Here is a 17,177-nt window from a genome sequence, read left to right on the forward strand (position 1 = left end):
CCTCAAGTACTATGTTGAAATAAGTTATGAGAGTGGGCATCCTTTTTTTGTTTCCAACATTAGAGGAAGTACTTTCAGCTTTTCACTGTTGAGTCTGATGTTAGCTGTGGGCTTGTCATATATGGCCTTTATGATGTTGGGGGTATGTTCCCTCTATACCCACTTTGCTGAGAGTTTTTATCATATATGAATGTTGTGTTTTGTCAAATGTTTTTTCCGCATCTATTGAGATGATCGTATGATTTTCTCTTTTGTTAATGTGGTGTTATCCTGTTGGTTGATTTGTGGATATTCAACCAATCTTGCACCCCTGGGATAAATCCCACTTGATCATTGCGTGTGACTCCTTTAATGTTTTGTTGAATTTGGTTTGTTAATATTTTTCTGAGGATTTTTACATCTGTATTCATCCAGGGATATTGGTCTAGTTTTCTTTTCTTGTTGTGATTTTTCTGGTTTTGGTATTACAGTAATGCTGGCTTCATGTAATGAGTTCGGAAGTGTTCCCACATCTTCTAGTTCTTGGAAGAGTTTGAGAAGGATTGGTATTAATTCTTCTTTGAGTGTTTATTATACATTCAAAATACACTGGGGAAGCCTTCTAGTCCTGGAGTTTTGGGGGGTAGTTTTTGATTGCTGATTCAGTCTTCTTACTAGTAATTGGTCTGTCCAAATGTTCTATTTCTTCATAATTCAGTTTTGGCGGGTTGTATGTTTCTACGAATTTATTTTTCCTAGATGATCAAATTTGTTGACATGTATTTGCTCACAGTAGCCTCTTAGGACCTTTTGTATTTCTGTGCTGTCAGTTGTAACGTCTCCTGTTCCATTTCTGATTTTGAGTTCTCTCTGCCTTTAGTTGGTGAGTCTAGCTAAAGGTTTCTCAACTTGGTTTATCTTTTCAAAGAGACTGCTTTTAGTCTCCCTGCTCCTTTCTGTTGATTTTGAGTCACTATTTCATTTTTTTCTGCTCTAATCTTTATTTCATTTTCCTTCTAACTTTGAGTTTCGTTTGTTCTTTTTTCCTAGTTCTGTGAGGTGTAAAATGAGGTTTTTGAGGGTTTGTTTTGTTTTTGTTTTCCGAGATGGGCATTTATTATTTTGAAATTGCTCAGAACTGCTTTTGCTGCATCTCAGAGATTTTTTTATGTTGTATTTCTCATTTTGTTTGTCTCTAGGTATTTTTCTATTTCATGTTGGATTTCGTCATTGACCCTTGGGTTGTTCAGTCACATGTTGTTTTATCTCCATGTGTTTGTGAATTTTACAGTTTTTTTGGTCACTGATTTCTAGTTGGATACCCTTGTGGTAGGAAAAAAGTTTAATATAATTTCAGTCTTTTAATTTTACTTGTTCTGTGACCTAATATATGATCTATACTAGAAATTACTTTTTCTGTGTGAATGCCTGTGATGTTGACTGTAGTTTCGTGACTCCGCTATTACCTTTTCTCTGGCAGTCACTTTCCAGAATTGACAAGGGAACCGTCCTCAGATGATTTCTGGTAAGTAGATTTTAGCAGTTCTTGATACTCTAGTGGGAAAGGGTTGGGAATAGTTTTGTATGGGCACTTCGGACCTGAACATTTTGTGGAGAAAAATGTCATATCTGTTATTTGAAGAAAGAACCAGAATAAAATTTGAACATGAGTATGGTTTTACAAGTCTAGTGGTGCTTGATGGTGCTCATCAGGTATTGGTCTGATTTGTTCCACTCACTTTCTGCTTCTTATCATAGTATCTTCAACGTTGTGGCATACATGTTGTAGCATGTATCAGAATCCCATTGCTTTTAAAGGCTGAATAATACATACACACACACACCCATACACACACACCCACACCCCTGCATTTGCGTTATTTCTGCCTTTCGGCTATTGTAAATGATGCTTCTACAAACATGGATATATAGGTATCTGAGTTTCTGCTTTTAAATCTTTTGGGTTTATCCCTAAAAGTGGAACTGCTGGGTCATGTGGTCATTCTGTATTTAACTTTTTGAGGAACCACTGAAATATTTTTCATAGAAATTCTACAATTTGATCTTTCCATCAGTAATGCCTAATTTCTCCACATCCCCATAACACTTGTTAATTTCTGTTTGTCTTTTTTATATGATTATTGTCCCAGTGAGTGTGAAGTGGCATCTCATTGTGGTTTTGATTTGCACTTCTTTTAAGGCTGGTGATGTTGGCTGCTAATGTTTTAAGAGTTTTACACCAAGAAAGCTGATTAGTAGAGCCATGTCTGTAGGGGCACTGTGTGGTTGATGACTGCCTCACTTCCCTGTGGGATGATCAGCTAGGACATACTGTTTCTGTTTTATTTTTTCCCTCTTTTTATGGCTGCACCCATGGCATGTGGAAGTTCCCAGGCCAGGGGTTGAATGGGAGCTGCACCTACAGCCTGTGCCACAGCCACAGCATCACCAGATCTGAGCTGCACTTGCAACCTATGCCATAGCTTGCAGCAACGCGGGATCCTTAACCCACTGAGCAAGACCAAGGATTGAACCTGCATCCTCGTGGATAGTATGTCGGGTTCTTAACCTGCTGAGCCACTGCAGGAACTCCTAGGACCTACTGTTTAATTAGAGTATCCCTGGATGCCCGTGTGTGTGGGTCTTATGAGATGATCAGGCACCTTCTCAAAAGAAGACTTCTCCAGTTGCCTGTCAAGGGCTGTAAATTTGGCTGAAGCTATTATGGGAGCTGAGTAGGGCAGAGGGTAGTTGATGCTGTCTTTCAGCGTTTATGGGGTTTCACTTAAAACTCCCCTTTGGGCAGGATGCCCTCTCCTACCCCCCTGTGTGCGCAGTGCCTCCGGGTCCACGGCTGCTCTGGTTTAAGTTCTCTAGAGGATAGACCTTCCGTTTCCTTTTGGGTGCAGGGCGTCAGGTGCCTGGCTGTGTGGGAAGAGGGTGGGTTCTTGCAGGCTGAGTCTTGCTCAGGTGGATCTGAAGCCTGTCCTATTTTCCACCTCTCTCTTATATCACAGGTGCCTCGTGCTGCATGTCCTCAGCTTTCACAGGGCTCTCCTGAGGGCAGCGGCTTGCATTTGAGGGGCTCCCCCTTGCAAGCTGTGGGTTTCTGTTTTCTCCGCTGTACTGAACTCGGGTGTTTATTCCGAGTTCAGACTGACGTCCACTCCCTTGTCTTTGTCCTGAGAAGGGGTTTCAGGAAGGAGTGGTAGTTCACGAGTGTGCTTAGCCCTTCACAGCTCTTCACTGTGGTGGCACTTAGCTGTCATGTCGAGGCTCCTTTCTCGTAATTATTTGCCCCCTTTTCCTTTGACCTGTGACCTCTGACCATGGATAACTGCATAGCTTCAGTGCCATTCTTCTTCTTATTCTGTAGCCTTGGGACAGGAACTCTTGTACATTTTCCCTGATAGATGCCGAGACCCCTGGAATGCTAAAGTCGTGGCATTCGTCCTTATGTCTCTTTTTTTTTTTCTTTGTAACTTAGCTGTCTTCCTCTACTTGTCCATCCTAAGCTGGAAATACCATAATTTACAAAATGCGCTTAATAAGCCCAATGTACCGAACATCCCAGCTCAGCCAAGCCTGCCCTCCCAGTGCCCGGAACTCTTACATTAACTTACGGGTGGGGAAAGTCATCTCACACGGAGTCTGTTTCATACTAGCGTGTGGACTATCTCTTGTCACTTATCGATACTGAGAGTGAAAACCAGACTGGTCGTCTGGGTCCAGGATGGTACGTGTATGGCTTATTCACCTTCATGATGAGGGCTGGCAGGGAGCAGTGCTCGCCATCCAGCATCCTAAGAATGGATGGTACTGCGTGCTGCCAGCCCAGGTGAGGGCCTAAATCCATAGCTTGAGGAATGGTTTCCACTGAATGCACCTCACCTTTGCACCATTGGAAACTTGAAAAATGAAGCTCCCATTGTGGCGCAGCGGAAGTGAATCCGACTAGGAACCATGAGGTTGCGGGTTCGATCCCTGGCCTTGCTCAGTGGGTAGGGATCCGGTGTTGCCGTGAGCTGTGGTGTGGGTCGCGGAGGCTGCTCGGATCTGGCGTTGCTGTGGCTGTGGTGTAGGCTGGCGGCAACAGCTCCGATTGGACCCCTAGCCCGGGAACCTCTACATGCAGCAGATGCGGCCCTAAAAAGACAAAAGACAAAAAAAAAAAAAAAAGGAATTTTGAAAAAACTCAAAGTCAAAACATCATAAGTCAGGGGCCATCTCTCTTTTGTTTATCGTCAGGTTAAAGATTTACTGTCTTGAGGCTTGAAATAACACGTAATATTTCAAATCTTTAATATGCATCTATAGGCTTTTTAGGTGTGGTTCTTCTTGAAGACAGCTTCTTATTAGGTTAGAGTTATCTTGAAGGAACTTTTTAAAAGTGATTTTTATTTTTTCCGTTGTAGCTGGTTTACAGTGTCCTGTCAGTTTTCTACAGCCACCACTAGGGGGCAGTGAACAGGCACCACTCGCGGCCCCAGTCCCCTCAGAGGGCACCGCAGAGGAGGGCATTGCCACCGAACACCCCTGTTGTTGCTCTCACTCCCCTGGGAACCGACATATCCTGCCGCTGCCACGGCCAAATGCCCTGGGCGCCCCCTTAAAGGACCTTGTAAGCTAAGTCAGTGTCTTTTGTTTGCTCTGACAGCCGGATTCCGCCTCCACCAAGCGATTCCTGTGACTTTGACGACCCCCGGCTCTTGAAGAACATCGAGGACCGTCATGTAAGGCCACCATTTGCCTCAAGGATGTTGAATAGCTCGTGAGGCGCTTTCCTTCATGTGCATGTGTAGTGTCTTGAAAGTTGCTATTTTGGAGCCTGGAGAAGAGATCTGGCCTCACTTAGGTGGTCTTAGTACTTACATGGTTTTAGTACTTACGGAGTCTTAGTACCTATGTGATCTTAGTACCTATGTGGTCTTAGTATTTATGTTGTCTTAGTACTTAAGTGATCTTAGTACCTATGTGGTCTTAGTGCTTACGTGGCCCTGGTACTTACATGGTCTTAGTACTTAAGGAAGGCGACCCATTTGTGGTGAAGACTTCGCACAACTTAATTTGAAGCTGAATCAAGCACACGATGAAGTTACAAAGTAGCACGTCAGGATCAAGGAGCGTTCCTGAAGAAGTCTCTACAGTCAGATTTCTGTTGCTTTGTCTGATTTCGGTAATACTGTTTCTTCATAGCTGTGGATCCGAGAGGTCATGGATCTTGAAAAGTAATTCCAGTGTCCTTTGGCTAGGATGATTTCGGAAACAAAGCTGCAATCACCTGGGGGCATTTAGAGCATCCTGTTACATGCTAGATTTTGAAGTCTGTTTCCTTGAGCACCTGAGTTGTCCCCGAGAGGTGATAGGACGTTGCATAGAAAGTTGACTTGGCCGAGAGTTGCCCTGGAAACAGATGCAGAGATGAGAGTCGGAAGCTTGGTCTCTTCCGTTCTTGACGGTGAGACGTTGGACTGTCTGTGACAAACTGGGCTTTTCTGCCGGTTCATCTACATTCATGTTTGGTTCTAAAGACCACTGCAGAAAATGCTAACTTAGCAAAGGACTCGACGATCAAAGCATTTAGCAACCCGTTGAACCAGTACAAGTTAGACCTACTAGGACTTTTTTTTTTTCCTGAAAAAATATTTTAGTCTTATAACTAGGTCAACTTGAGCAAAATGAAAGTTTTATCTTTCCCCAGTTTTGTCAGGAGGTAGATGTATTTATCTCTCTCTGAATGTTCAATGGGACATCTCCTTTTCTCTGTTTTCAGTTCGTGCCTCTTTCTTGAGGCTCGAACTTTCCCAGCACCGGTTCTGAGATGTGGGTGTGGAAGGTCCCCACGCACGTGGGCTGGGATGCAGACATTCTGCCTCCGTCCTGGTGATGCTGGGGAGGTGGCTCCAGAACGCACACAGGATGCTGCTGACATCTGTGCTGTCCTGGTCACACACGATGACACTGTCCTTTCATGGATTTTGATCTTTCCTTTGTCTTTTTCGGGCCGCGCCTGCAGCGTGTGGAGGTTCCCAGGCTAGGGTTCGAGTCGGAGCTGCAGCTGCCTGCCTACACCACAGCCGCAGCAACATGGGATCTGAGCTGTGTCTGTGACCTACCCCACAGCTCACGGCAATGCCAGATCCTTAACTCACTGAGCAAAGCCAGGGATCGAACCCGCATCCTCATGGCTGCTAGTCAGATTTGTTTCTGCTGAGCCAGATTTTGATCTTAGAGGTAGAACCAGCTGCTGGGCAAGAGGTCCTGCAAGCAAAGCGGGTGGTGTCTCAGAAGCACCTTCTCTGGAGAGAGGGCGGTTTTAAGCAATGACCTTGAAGCAAGGCGTGCCCTGGAGCAGGTGCTATCTGAGAGAGGACGCCAGTATTCACAAGGAGTCCCTCGCGTGAGGGTGGTAATGCGGGCGGCTGACTTGACATGGTCTGTGGTGGTCGGGGTGGTGAAGGGGAAGCCGTTCAGGGCGATGGCAGGAGACCATTTAAAGTGCGGAACAGCAAACTGGTTAGATAAAGAGGCCCATTCACTTCGCAGAGTTTAAGGCCTTGTTGACATCAAACCCCTGCTAGCTAGTCAGTGGTGTGGACGAGACCCGTGTTCCAAGGCGGGGTGATAACATGCTTCTCAAGGAAGCCGCTGGTGCCCTGAAGCCCCGGAGGTGAAAGCGGGTGGGGGTGCGGGGAGCAGCGGAAAGGACGAGCTCTGCTTGCACATCTGCAGACAGAGAGGCAGGTGGCAGGTGCAGGTGGGCCACACAGCGAGCGGGCTGGGCCCCAGGGCACCCACAGCCCGTGCGAGGTTTCCCCGCCTCCATTCTGTAGGAGCGTGGCGGCATCTCAGGGATTTAAGTGGGAGGTGACCTGACTCTCAGAGGGGTGTCAGTCCCTGGTGTCCCCCACGGCCGTCTTACCTCTGCTCCTGTCTGCAGCCCACAGCTCCTTGCATCCAGGAGTTCCTCACGCTCCTGGCCGTGTGCCACACCGTGGTTCCTGAGCGGGACGGGGACAGCATCATCTACCAGGCCTCCTCCCCAGGTGAGCCCTCTTGGAGGGACGTCCCCCGCCGTCCCCTTCTCTGTGCTGTGGTGTCGCAGCCTGCCGCACAAAGCCTCCGCGTGGGCCTCGGCTCACGCTGGCTCCAGGCGTGTCCGGGGACTAGGCTTAGGTCTGTGGCCCCCCCCTTGGGAGGAGGGGAGGCCTTTCAGGGCCCTGGCGGGGGGAGAGTGAGCACCCCCCGGTCCTCGGTCTTACTGGCCTGTGCGGAAGGCCAGGCTCTGGAGTGAGCGAAGGTCTGGTTCATGGGAAGAGTCCCTGCTACCCAGGAGCCTGTCATTACCAGAGACTGGTCATGGCCTAGTCGGTTCTTTATCAACAGACGAAGCTGCTTTGGTGAAAGGGGCTCGAAAGCTGGGCTTTGTCTTCACGGCCAGGACGCCCTACTCTGTCATCATCGAGGCCGTAAGTGACAACCCTGGGCACGGCCGGTACTGTCGGGCACTGGCTTTGGGGAAGGCTGCATGTTTGAAATAGTGTGTCTTGGGTACATAGGAGAGCTGCGTGTTTGTTGTGGTTTGTTGTTTCCTCTGAGAAGCTAGACCTGTTGAGAATGGTTGACGTTACGTGGTTCTCTGAGCTCAGGGTGGGGTGCTGCTTTTGCGTGGTCACCGTCTCTCTCCCTTGAAAGGGGCTTCCCGTGGTGGTCCCTGCACGGGTGTGGTGGAGGGATGTGCCGTGAAGAGCTTACAAAGCTGGCCCCTCATGCTGTAGTTGTTGGCAGTAACCCACAGCCCCCTGTCTGTCTCCAGAAGCCTCAGTCTCCCGCTCCTGCCGTGGCTGCCAGAACGGGGGTGGGGGGGGGTTGGCACTTAGGATCTTTTTTATTTATGTGGATCCCCCCAACCCTGAAATCAAGGGTTTATTTGATGATTTTTTTTCTCCCCTGAGTATCGCTCTCTAGGAGCCAGAGGGAGAGATTTGATGATAAGAAGTTCAAGTCAGGAATTAGATCAAAGGGGGCCCATCGGGATGGCACCAGGGTCACAGGTGTGTTTGTGATGAAGCAGTCAGGTGGCCGCGCTCACGGTCCGTCCGCTAGATGAGGGCCCGCGGGCCAGTCGGCACCTGCTCCCCACCCCTCTGCTGTTCTCCCCCCTGGATGTGGGGAGGCTGTATGGATTTCTGTAGCTTTGGCTTTCTGCATCCTTAGATCCCTCCATCTCTCGACTGCATTTGAAGTTCACGTCTATCTTCTGTAGTAACGCAATTCTCTTCCTGATGTGGCACCTGTCCGTGTGCAGAGCTTCTAAAATACCATTCTGAAGACATGGTGCCTGTTTCTTGGCATTCTCAACTTCTTCTTTTTTTTTTTTTTTTTTTTTGTCTTTTTTGCTATTTCTTGGGCCACTCCCGTGGCATATGGAGGTTCCCAGGCTAGGGGTTGAATCAGAGCTGTAGCCACCGGCCTACGCCAGAGCCACAGCAACTCGGGATCTGAGCTGCGTCTGCAACCTACACCACAACTCACGGCAACGCCCCAGATCGTTAACCCACTGAGCGAGGCCAGGGATCAAACCTGCAACCTCATGGTTCCTAGTCGGATTCGTTAACCACTGCGCCACGACGGGAACTCCTTCTTTTTTTTTTTTTTAATGGAGGAGAGATCAGATCATGCTTATTTCTACTTTATTTCAGCCACACAGGGAGTTTTGCTTAGGGAAGTGTCCAATCCCTAAAAGTTGGGACAGTGTGCTGACTGCATGTAGTTTCCTTCCTAGAAGCTTCTCACCTCGTCTTTGCCATTAACTCGCGGAGCCTCGAGCCTTCACGGCAGGATTTCAGTTCTGTGGATGCTGCTGTGTCCCTCTGCCTTGTGGCCCTGGGGATCAGGAGGGGTGTGGGAGTCAAAAGCACCACGCGATTAGCTAAGCTTTATAAAGAACCGTAACTTAAAACAATCCTGTTCCGCTGCTCGCCCCGGGGAATCCTCAGGACTCACATCCCCCAGTGCGTGGCCCGCCCTTTGCAAGAAGTGGCCTTGCTGGTGATCCTTCAGGGCACGGGGGGCCCTGAGGAGGTTGACGTAACATCCGTGCCAAGGGAGTTGGCTCTTGGGACAGTGATGGTCACCCCGTGCTGCCGTGGGCGTCAGCCACGTGCTTGGCGTCTGCGTGATCCTTTACTGCCTCTGTCCGTCCCGGGCCAAGTGCTGCCAGTGGCAGAACTGATTCTAACTCCTGTCTGTTAACCCCAAGGCCCACACTCTTTGTGTTGTGCTGCACTGGGGCAAGGGCAGATGAGGTCGAAAAGCTTGAAAACTGTGCACACATAATCAGGAATCTTCTGGAAGAAAATGGAAAAATCAAAGTTCCAATTTTGAACCCAAAGAAAAGAGACAATTGATTACCCTAAAATCAAACACAATCATTTATTTCATGATTGATTTTTTTCTTTTTGTCTTTTTAGGGCCGCACCTGCAGCATATAGAGGTTCCCAGGCTAGGGGTCCAATTGGAGCTGCAGCTGCCAGCCTACACCACAGCCACAGCAATGGCAGACCCGAGCCGTGTCTGTGACCTACACCACAGCTCACGGCAATGCCAGATCCTTAACCCACTGAGCGAGGCCAGGAATCGAACCTGTGTCCTCATGGATACGAGTCAGATTTGTTTCCGTTGAGCCATGACGGGAACTCCCCTGAACATGTTTATAATTGCTTCCTTCTAAGTACAAAATTCAGAAGGTTTTGAATTCTTCATTTTCCCCCCTAAATTTGGGGCGTGGATATGTGGTGGCAAAACCTAACGGGAACTGCCGTGGGGCCCCTCTGGGTCTGTATGAATCTCACTTGCTCTGAAGACTCTTAAGTCTGCAGAAGGTCTCCGTGGCATGTTCCAGGCACTGTCCCGGAACCCTGGTGTGTGCATACACTTCTCTGACATGTAAGGTTCTAGAGTAGGAAGTGTACCTGGCCCCAGGTTTCCGATGGACCTGTGTAGCTTGTGTCTTTTATTTGTGTGTCTTGGAAGTGACAGCCACGCCTGTGGGAGGAAAATGAGACACTTCTACCAGAAGGGGGCGCTGTGACCCCAGCAGACAGACTGGGAGAAAGCAGCACGAGTGGAAAGGCGTCTGGAGGGGATGGATGGAGGGAGGGGAGGGGAGGGGTGTGTGACTGGGGGGCGGGCGTTTTGAGGGTTTCCTACTCTGCCCTTGAGGTAAGAGCCTGTTTTTCTTCGTCTAGATGGGACAGGAGCAGACGTTTGGAATCCTTAATGTCCTGGAATTTTCTAGGTATGTTTCTTTTTTATGCGCTTGAAATGAAATGAAATCCTCAGTATCTCTGACTATTTTATTTCACACGCACACACTCATCAGCTTCATCAGAGCGTTGACGTGAGGATAGGGTAAATTAAATACGGTACTTGCGCATTAACTGCAGTAAATACAGCTCTGGAAGCCTCTGCTCTCTGGAATCTCTGCCTTTCATGAAAGAAAGCGAACTGGGTCACCTCCTTTCTTTTTAAAAACGAGACGTTCTGCTTCTATAACCTTCTTTTCTTTAGCTTTCCAGAACCTGGTGCTCTTGCGTCAGCAGCTGCAGACACATCTGGGTCGTTGGCAGGCTGGGATGAGGGCACTATTTCTGTGGGTTTCCCGGGCCGCACGAGTCTCCCTTGTGCCCCATCTGCACACGAGACCCGGGAAACCGACGAATGCGGGCAGATCCGAGCAGTTCACCCCGCTGGCCTCTTTTGAACACACTCAGACTCTTGCTTCTCCAGTGAGCTTCATTGAATTTCAGATCAAACTTTTTGGATGGTCTGCTTCCCTAGGCCATTCCTAATTTGTCGTAAACCCAACTTCTCTCAAGATTTTGTTGTTCCTCCCTCTTACCGTTGAGCTGTGACTAGGAGAGCGAGCTTCTGGGCTATCTCGAAAGCTTCTTTTCCTGTCATTTATTTTTATTTTTTTGCTTTTTCTTAGGGCTGCACCCGCGGCACATGGAGGTTCCAGGCTAGGGGTCCAATCGGAGCTACAGCTGCCGGCCTCCACCATAGCCACAGCCACGCCAGATCCGAGCTGAGTCTGTGACCTACACCACAGCTCACGGCAACACCAGATCCTTAACCCACTGCCAGGGATCAAACCCGCAACCTCACGGTTCCCAGTCGGATTCGCTTCCGCTGCGCCACGACGGGAACTCCTTCCTGTTGTTTCAAATGAGGTCTTTCCCTACCCTTCGTTAAACGATGCCCAGATAGTTGGCTGACTGAGCCATGAGCCGTGTGACAAGGTCAGTGTTTTTACCTTGTAGGCACCGCTTCCAGCCCCAGTCTCTGGTTTTAGGACCACAGACTTGACCTTGGGCGGGTCGGGAGCCCTGGGTTGGGCATTCCGTGGGAGAAGGAGGCGGCGGGTCACAGCTGGGGGCACGTAGGGGTGGGGTGCCTGTGTGTGGCAGTGAGGGATGCCCTGGTCATCTTTCCAGACTTGCTGTGCCTCCTCTTGTCGTCCTGGAAACCGTGCTGCTGTGCGGCGGCCTCTGGGACCGGCCGCGACTGGAGAGAAAGGGCGTTAGGGACAGGTGCCTGTGGATGAAGACGTGAGGGTGTATTTTTTAAAAATTTAGGGGAGATCATCCGTGGTCGTAGAGGTGCTTCTGTTTCTTTTTGGCTGACTTGTCTTGGTCCAGAGGCACTCTGGCCTGTCAGCACCCCTTTGAAGCCCTTGGCGGCCACCAGCTTAACTCCTTCAGAACCCGAGAGGCGGGGAAAGAGCCCTGCTGAGAGCCCCTGGCTGCCAGGCAGCTGGGAGACAGCTCGGGTCCAGGTCAGACCGGTGGTGTGAGCTAGGATACGGGGATTCACCCAGAGCCGGAGCAGGGGACGGGGTCCATGGAGGCCCCCGGCCGGGGGCCCAGCATCACAGGGATGCGTGTTGGCTGCAAAGGATGGGAACAGGTGTGGGGCATCCGCTGAGGCCTCGGTGTGGAGGGCTCCTGGGGGCCGAGGCGAGGCTGCAGAGGTGGCTGGAGGTGGGTGAGAAGAGGCCTCGGTGAGAGAGGGTGGTCCTGATGAAAGAGGTGGCAGGAGGGGCACCACTTCGGGGCAGGGGGAGCCGTCACGTGACCCCAGGGCTCCATCAGCCGTGTTCTCGGCGTTGGTCACTTCTTGCCGCTCCAGTCGAAAAAGACAGCAGGAGATGCTTCTGAGGGACGTGGGTTCTCACTCTTGCCCTTTGCTGCTTTCTGGGCACGTGACTGAATATTTTTGAGCTGGGGCCTCAAAGACCTGGACAGGGCATCGTCAGAGGGCAGTTGCCCAGCGTAGATGCTCGTGCCCACGTCTGTCTCTCCCCATCTTGAGCGGCGCTGGTGAGTTTCCAGGGCAGGAAGAGGACCAGGTTTAGGCGCATCGTGTGTAAGTGGAAGGGCGGGAGGGACAAGGTCCGACTTTGAGGAGAGAGCGGGGAAGAAGGGGGCTCGGTCATTTGGGGGCGGCTGCGGCCTTTTGGGGTGTTTGAGTTCCATCATAGGATGCGATTCTCTGAAACAGACCCACGACCGTGTCCTGTCCTTGTTCTCACTCTTGTTGCAGCGACAGGAAGCGAATGTCTGTCATCGCAAGGACACCTTCGGGGCAGCTGCGGCTCTACTGCAAAGGGGCTGTGAGTACCGGCTGGGGTCTGCGGGCCGGGCCCCGCCGCTTCCCGCTCGCGGCTTCAGCATCGCCCGCGGCGGCCCAGGGCGGGGAGACCTGAAGCCGACTTGGGACTAAAGGCCCCGGGGATGGGGGGCTTCAGGCCAGCGTGGCCAGGCCGGCCCGTGGGAAGCTGCTCGTACCTCACGGTGGCTTTCTGAAGCAGTGGCTGCCTGTGTCCTGATCCCCATTTTTTCCCTTTTTTTTTGTTTTGTTTTGTTTTCTTTTTGTCCTTCTAGGGCCGCACCCACGGCACGTGGAGGTTCCCAGGCTAGGGGTCTAATGGGAGCTGTAGCCACCGGCCTACACCAGAACCACAGCCACGCGGGACCCAAGCCGTGTCTGTGACCTGCACCACAGCTCACGGCAACGCCGGATCCTTAACACACTGGGCGAGGCCAGGGATCGAACCCGCAACCTCTTGGTTCCTAGTCGGATTCGTTTCCGCTGCGCCACGACGGAAACTCCCTGATGCCCATTTTAACACCTTGCATTGTGACTTCGGAAGCTGCGGTCACTTGCACAGACCTGTGGTCTTCTGAGCACTCTGATACGTATTTTTTTCCCCTAGCAGCTGTTCTTCTCAACGTTTGTGGTTTAGTTTTTATTCACTACAGAGGCTGTGTGACAGGTTTGAGGTCATGCCCACTTGGGGTCCGTTATTACTGCTTCCTTTGGTCATTTCTTCTGTCTCCTGGTGATTGGATGTAAACCTACTGTCTTTAGGAGTTCCCGTTACGGCTCAGTGGGTTAAGAACCCAACATAGCAGGTCGAGGACCCGACATAGTCTCTATGAGGTTGTGGGTTCAATCCCTGGCCTCTCTCAGTGGGTTAAGGATCCGGCCTTGCCGTGAGCGGTGGTGTAGGTCGCAGACATGGCTCGGATCTGGCATCTCTGTGGCTGTGGTGGAGGCCGACAGCTGCAGCTCCGATTCGACCCCTTGCCTGGGAACCTCCATATACTGTTGGTGGGGCTTTAAAAAAAAAAAAAAAAAAAGGAAAAAGAAAGTACTGTCTTTAAGGAAAGATGCTGTTGCTTGTGGGCCTGGCCTGCAAGGCCACGTTCTGCCACGTCATGGTCCCGTGTGTTAGGGAAGGAGGTATTACGCTCGTCTTATGAGACGGTGCTGAGACCGGGAAGTGACACTAGCATCAAGGATTTGTTAAAATCTTCCCTTTACCACTTGTGGGAAGACGTATTTGCGTACATTGTGACCAGAGCTTTAAACAAGTGAGAAATCTGGGTGCTGCCACTGTGGTGCAGTGGGTTAAAAATCCCAATGGCAGCGACTCGTGTCCCTGCAGAGGCGCGGGTTCAGCGCCTGGTCTGGGAACTTCCAGATGCCACGGGTGTGGCCATAAAAGTAAAAAAAAAAAAAAAAAAGTGGGTAACGTGTGTGAATTCCCAAGGCATTCTATCTGGTCCCATCAAGGTCGCCTAGAGTGCGTTCTCACGTGATGCTCTCTCTTCATGTCGTGTTTGTTGATTTGCCGCTGTGCCCTAAGAGCCACAGCAGGTGGAGGAGGGCTTGGGGCGGGGTGCAGAGGAAGGGGGCAGCCACTGCCTGGCAGTGCTACACAGGTGCATTTTGTTTTTAATAGGGCTTTATGCTCCTCAAACCTGCTTCCCCCAAATCAAACTAGATTTCTTAAAAAATTAGGGCAGCCTAAACCTGTCATGCAGTTTGTAGCATATCTGATGCATGGTCTCTGGGCTGCAGGCCCCCAGCCCTGCTTGTGGCTCTTGAAAATAGTCGCTGAGTGATAAGCCGTCCACACTGCGTGTTCCCAGCTGAGCCGGTTCCCTGGGGGTGGGTTGTGTCTCCCAGGGCGGTGGTGGTGGTGGGGCTCCTGCAGTGGCAGGAAGGGACACCTGGGCAGTTTGGGGTGGTGGTTTTACGCTGCCCACTTCTGCAGAAGCTCCTAAACTCTGGTGCGAGCTCTGCAGATGCAGGTGACAACCATGGGCTGACATGTCCCCAGTGGGTATCCTGACCCTGGGTTCTCCCGGCACGTTTGTCTGGACACGGATCCGCACCCAGTTCGCCAAAGCTCGTGACTGAATCTGGCCAAGAACTGTATCTCCCCTCGTCCACCCAGATGCTCTGTGGATCAACACCCCAGAAACAGGGCTGGGTCACCCCACCGCCTGGAAGGTCCGTGGACCTCGGGCCCCGCGGCTCACGGTGTTTCCTTCTTTTGCAGGATAATGTGATTTTCGAGAGACTCTCGAAAGATTCAAAATACATGGAGGAGACCCTCTGCCACCTGGAGTATTTTGCCACGGAAGGTAGGCGGGGTTTAGGGCTGTTATTTCTGCCGTTGGGGTTGTTTGCAAGGGGCGCTTGGTGAGCCGTGATGCTTGGAAGAGACCTGTCATTTTTGTGCAGTGCTTCACTTGCCTCACAGGTGCGTCCTTTTCTAGCGCCAACGCGTCCCCACCCTTGACCTTCTGTGTTGGTGACAAGAGGCAGGGCTGCAGGCTGACCGTGACTGTTACCTAAACATGACCCCCGCTCACTGTTAACTGGGTGTGCGGGGGAAGTGGCTGCCCCACCCAGGATGCTGGCAGAACTGTCTTCTAGTTCTTTCTGGGGAAACTCACCTCATGGCTTCTCAGCCCCTCTCTCAGTATCCTGGTGACACTGGCTTCCCCTTGACTTAAGGCCAGAAGGATTCACTGAACCCAGGGAGTTCCTGTTGTGGCACAGTGTGAACAAACCCAACTAGTATCTGTGAGGACGCAGCTTTGATCCCTGGCCTTGATCAGCGGGTTAAGGATCTGGCATTGCCACGAGCTGTGGTGTAGGTTGCAGACACGGCTCGGATCTTGTGTCTGTGGCATAGGCCGGCAGATGCAGCTCCGATTCGACCCCTAGCCTGGGAACCTCCATATGCTGCAGGTGCGGCCCTAAAAAGACAGGGGGGCAAAAAAGAAAGAATGATTCGCTGAGCCCAGAGCAGGAGAGGGAGGTGTTCTCTGAAGGCCTCCGCACCTCGGATGTCAGGCCCCCCTGCACGTGGGTGCCATGAGAGGGGGGCCCTGCTGGAGAGGTGACGCGGCTCCCTCGCCTCCCAGAGCTCCTGTGGCCACATGTACCCACGTCCATATGCACACAGGGACACACACATTCACCCATGCGCACAGGAACACACATGCAGACACAGGTACACACACACAGACACAGAGGCACACAGCTGTGTCTCTCACGTGCTGGCTCGCGGGGCCTTGACTGCCGTCGTGAATTGCACTTCCTGCCTCCCCTCCTGGCTGGTCCCCTCTCGTGTGCCCGTGGGTGCCCTACGGCTCCTGTCCTTCTCTGCTGTGGGGTACTCATTCCTGGCTTGTCCTGCACGGCCCCGCATCTCGAGAAGAGGCGGTTTGTGTGACCACAAGCTGCTTTTCAAGTCCCTTTCTGAAGGCGCGAAGGTGGACTCAGCGCGACCTCCCAAGCCAATGCTGTTTCCTTGCACGAGCCGGTTCGACGTGGGGCCCCGTGGCGTCCCCTGGCGGGGGGTGGGGGAGGTGCCATCCTTCCTGCCAGCCCCCCGTGGCATCGCAGGGAGACGCGGGCTGTCTTGCAGGCCTGCGGACTCTGTGTGTGGCTTACGCCGACCTCTCCGAGAGAGATTACGAGGAGTGGCTCAAAGTCTACCACGAAGCCAGCACCTTATTGAAAGACAGGACGCAGCGGCTGGAAGATTGTTACGAGCTGATCGAGAAGGTAACTGCCCGTGGAGACCCCAGGGAGGGGCTGCAGAGCAGAGCTGTGGCACAGGGACCCTTTTGCTCTGTCGTGACGTTGTCTCATCGCGTGAGGAGCTTAGCTAACCCGAAGCTCTGCATCGCGTCTTTCTTTGCTTCGAAGACCCTTGGTTTTTAATGGGCTCGCTCTCGGAAAGGTCCAGCCACCCTCAGTCAAGCGTTAACATCTTAAGAAGCTTCAGGTGACAGACAGCACCAGCGACTTTCTGGGTTTGCTGAAGACGAGGCTGAAGGGCTTAGCTGACCCTCTGGGGTCCCCCGAGGCCATTGTCTTTCCAGAATATTTTCACGCTTACTGTCCTATGGCGTTGGAGCGTTGCCATGGCTGTCCCCCATTGCCTCCGTGGATTCTGTTTCCGTGTCATCACCCAGGACATGAGGTGGCTTCCCACGGGTAGATCCCCATATGCCCCTGGGAGCTGGGTTTCAACTTTCTGTGTTTCATGTTGGAAAACAGCGGTCCATCCATTTTCCAGTTTTTATAGCTCCAAAGTCATTGCTGTCTTGCTTTTTTCATTCCCTTATTATTACTTTTTAAAATTCTGCTTTGCTTTTTAATATTCAGTTGTATGTTCACTTGTTCATCATTTTAATGGCGTTGGGGTGGAACTAAATTCAGCTGTTCATTGGCCCTGCTTCCCTGGACACAACCCAGAATTACTTGGAGAATCAGAACAAAGCAATGAAGTAGGCACGATGCCGCAGCGGCCCCCGGCCAGCGAT

The 17,177-nt window shown here is 51.4% G+C and overlaps 1 protein-coding gene across 18 annotated transcripts in view; it reads left to right on the forward strand.

The window, feature by feature from the left end:
• The window catches only part of LOC100523747 (phospholipid-transporting ATPase IB), a 516,337-nt gene that overhangs the window by 131,848 nt on the left and 367,312 nt on the right, over positions 1-17,177 (forward strand). For all 18 annotated transcript variants that reach the window (XR_014818973.1, XR_014818971.1, XR_014818972.1 and 15 more), the window contains 8 exons: positions 1,460-1,504; positions 4,637-4,712; positions 6,920-7,025; positions 7,366-7,448; positions 10,230-10,279; positions 12,586-12,655; positions 14,894-14,978; positions 16,274-16,413. Coding sequence is in view for 15 of the 18 variants with exons in the window: in XM_021065485.2 (XP_020921144.1) it covers positions 1,460-1,504; positions 4,637-4,712; positions 6,920-7,025; positions 7,366-7,448; positions 10,230-10,279; positions 12,586-12,655; positions 14,894-14,978; positions 16,274-16,413 (655 nt within the window). In the remaining 3 variants the exon portion in view is untranslated. The remainder of the gene's footprint in view (positions 1-1,459; positions 1,505-4,636; positions 4,713-6,919; positions 7,026-7,365; positions 7,449-10,229; positions 10,280-12,585; positions 12,656-14,893; positions 14,979-16,273; positions 16,414-17,177) is intronic.

This window comes from Sus scrofa, chromosome 11, assembly GCF_054392235.1.
Source record: "Sus scrofa isolate SSC_HxYL_T2T_F1_AM1 chromosome 11, Sscrofa_HxYL_maternal_Yorkshire_Landrace_v2.0, whole genome shotgun sequence".
Taxonomy (NCBI): domain Eukaryota; kingdom Metazoa; phylum Chordata; class Mammalia; order Artiodactyla; family Suidae; genus Sus; species Sus scrofa.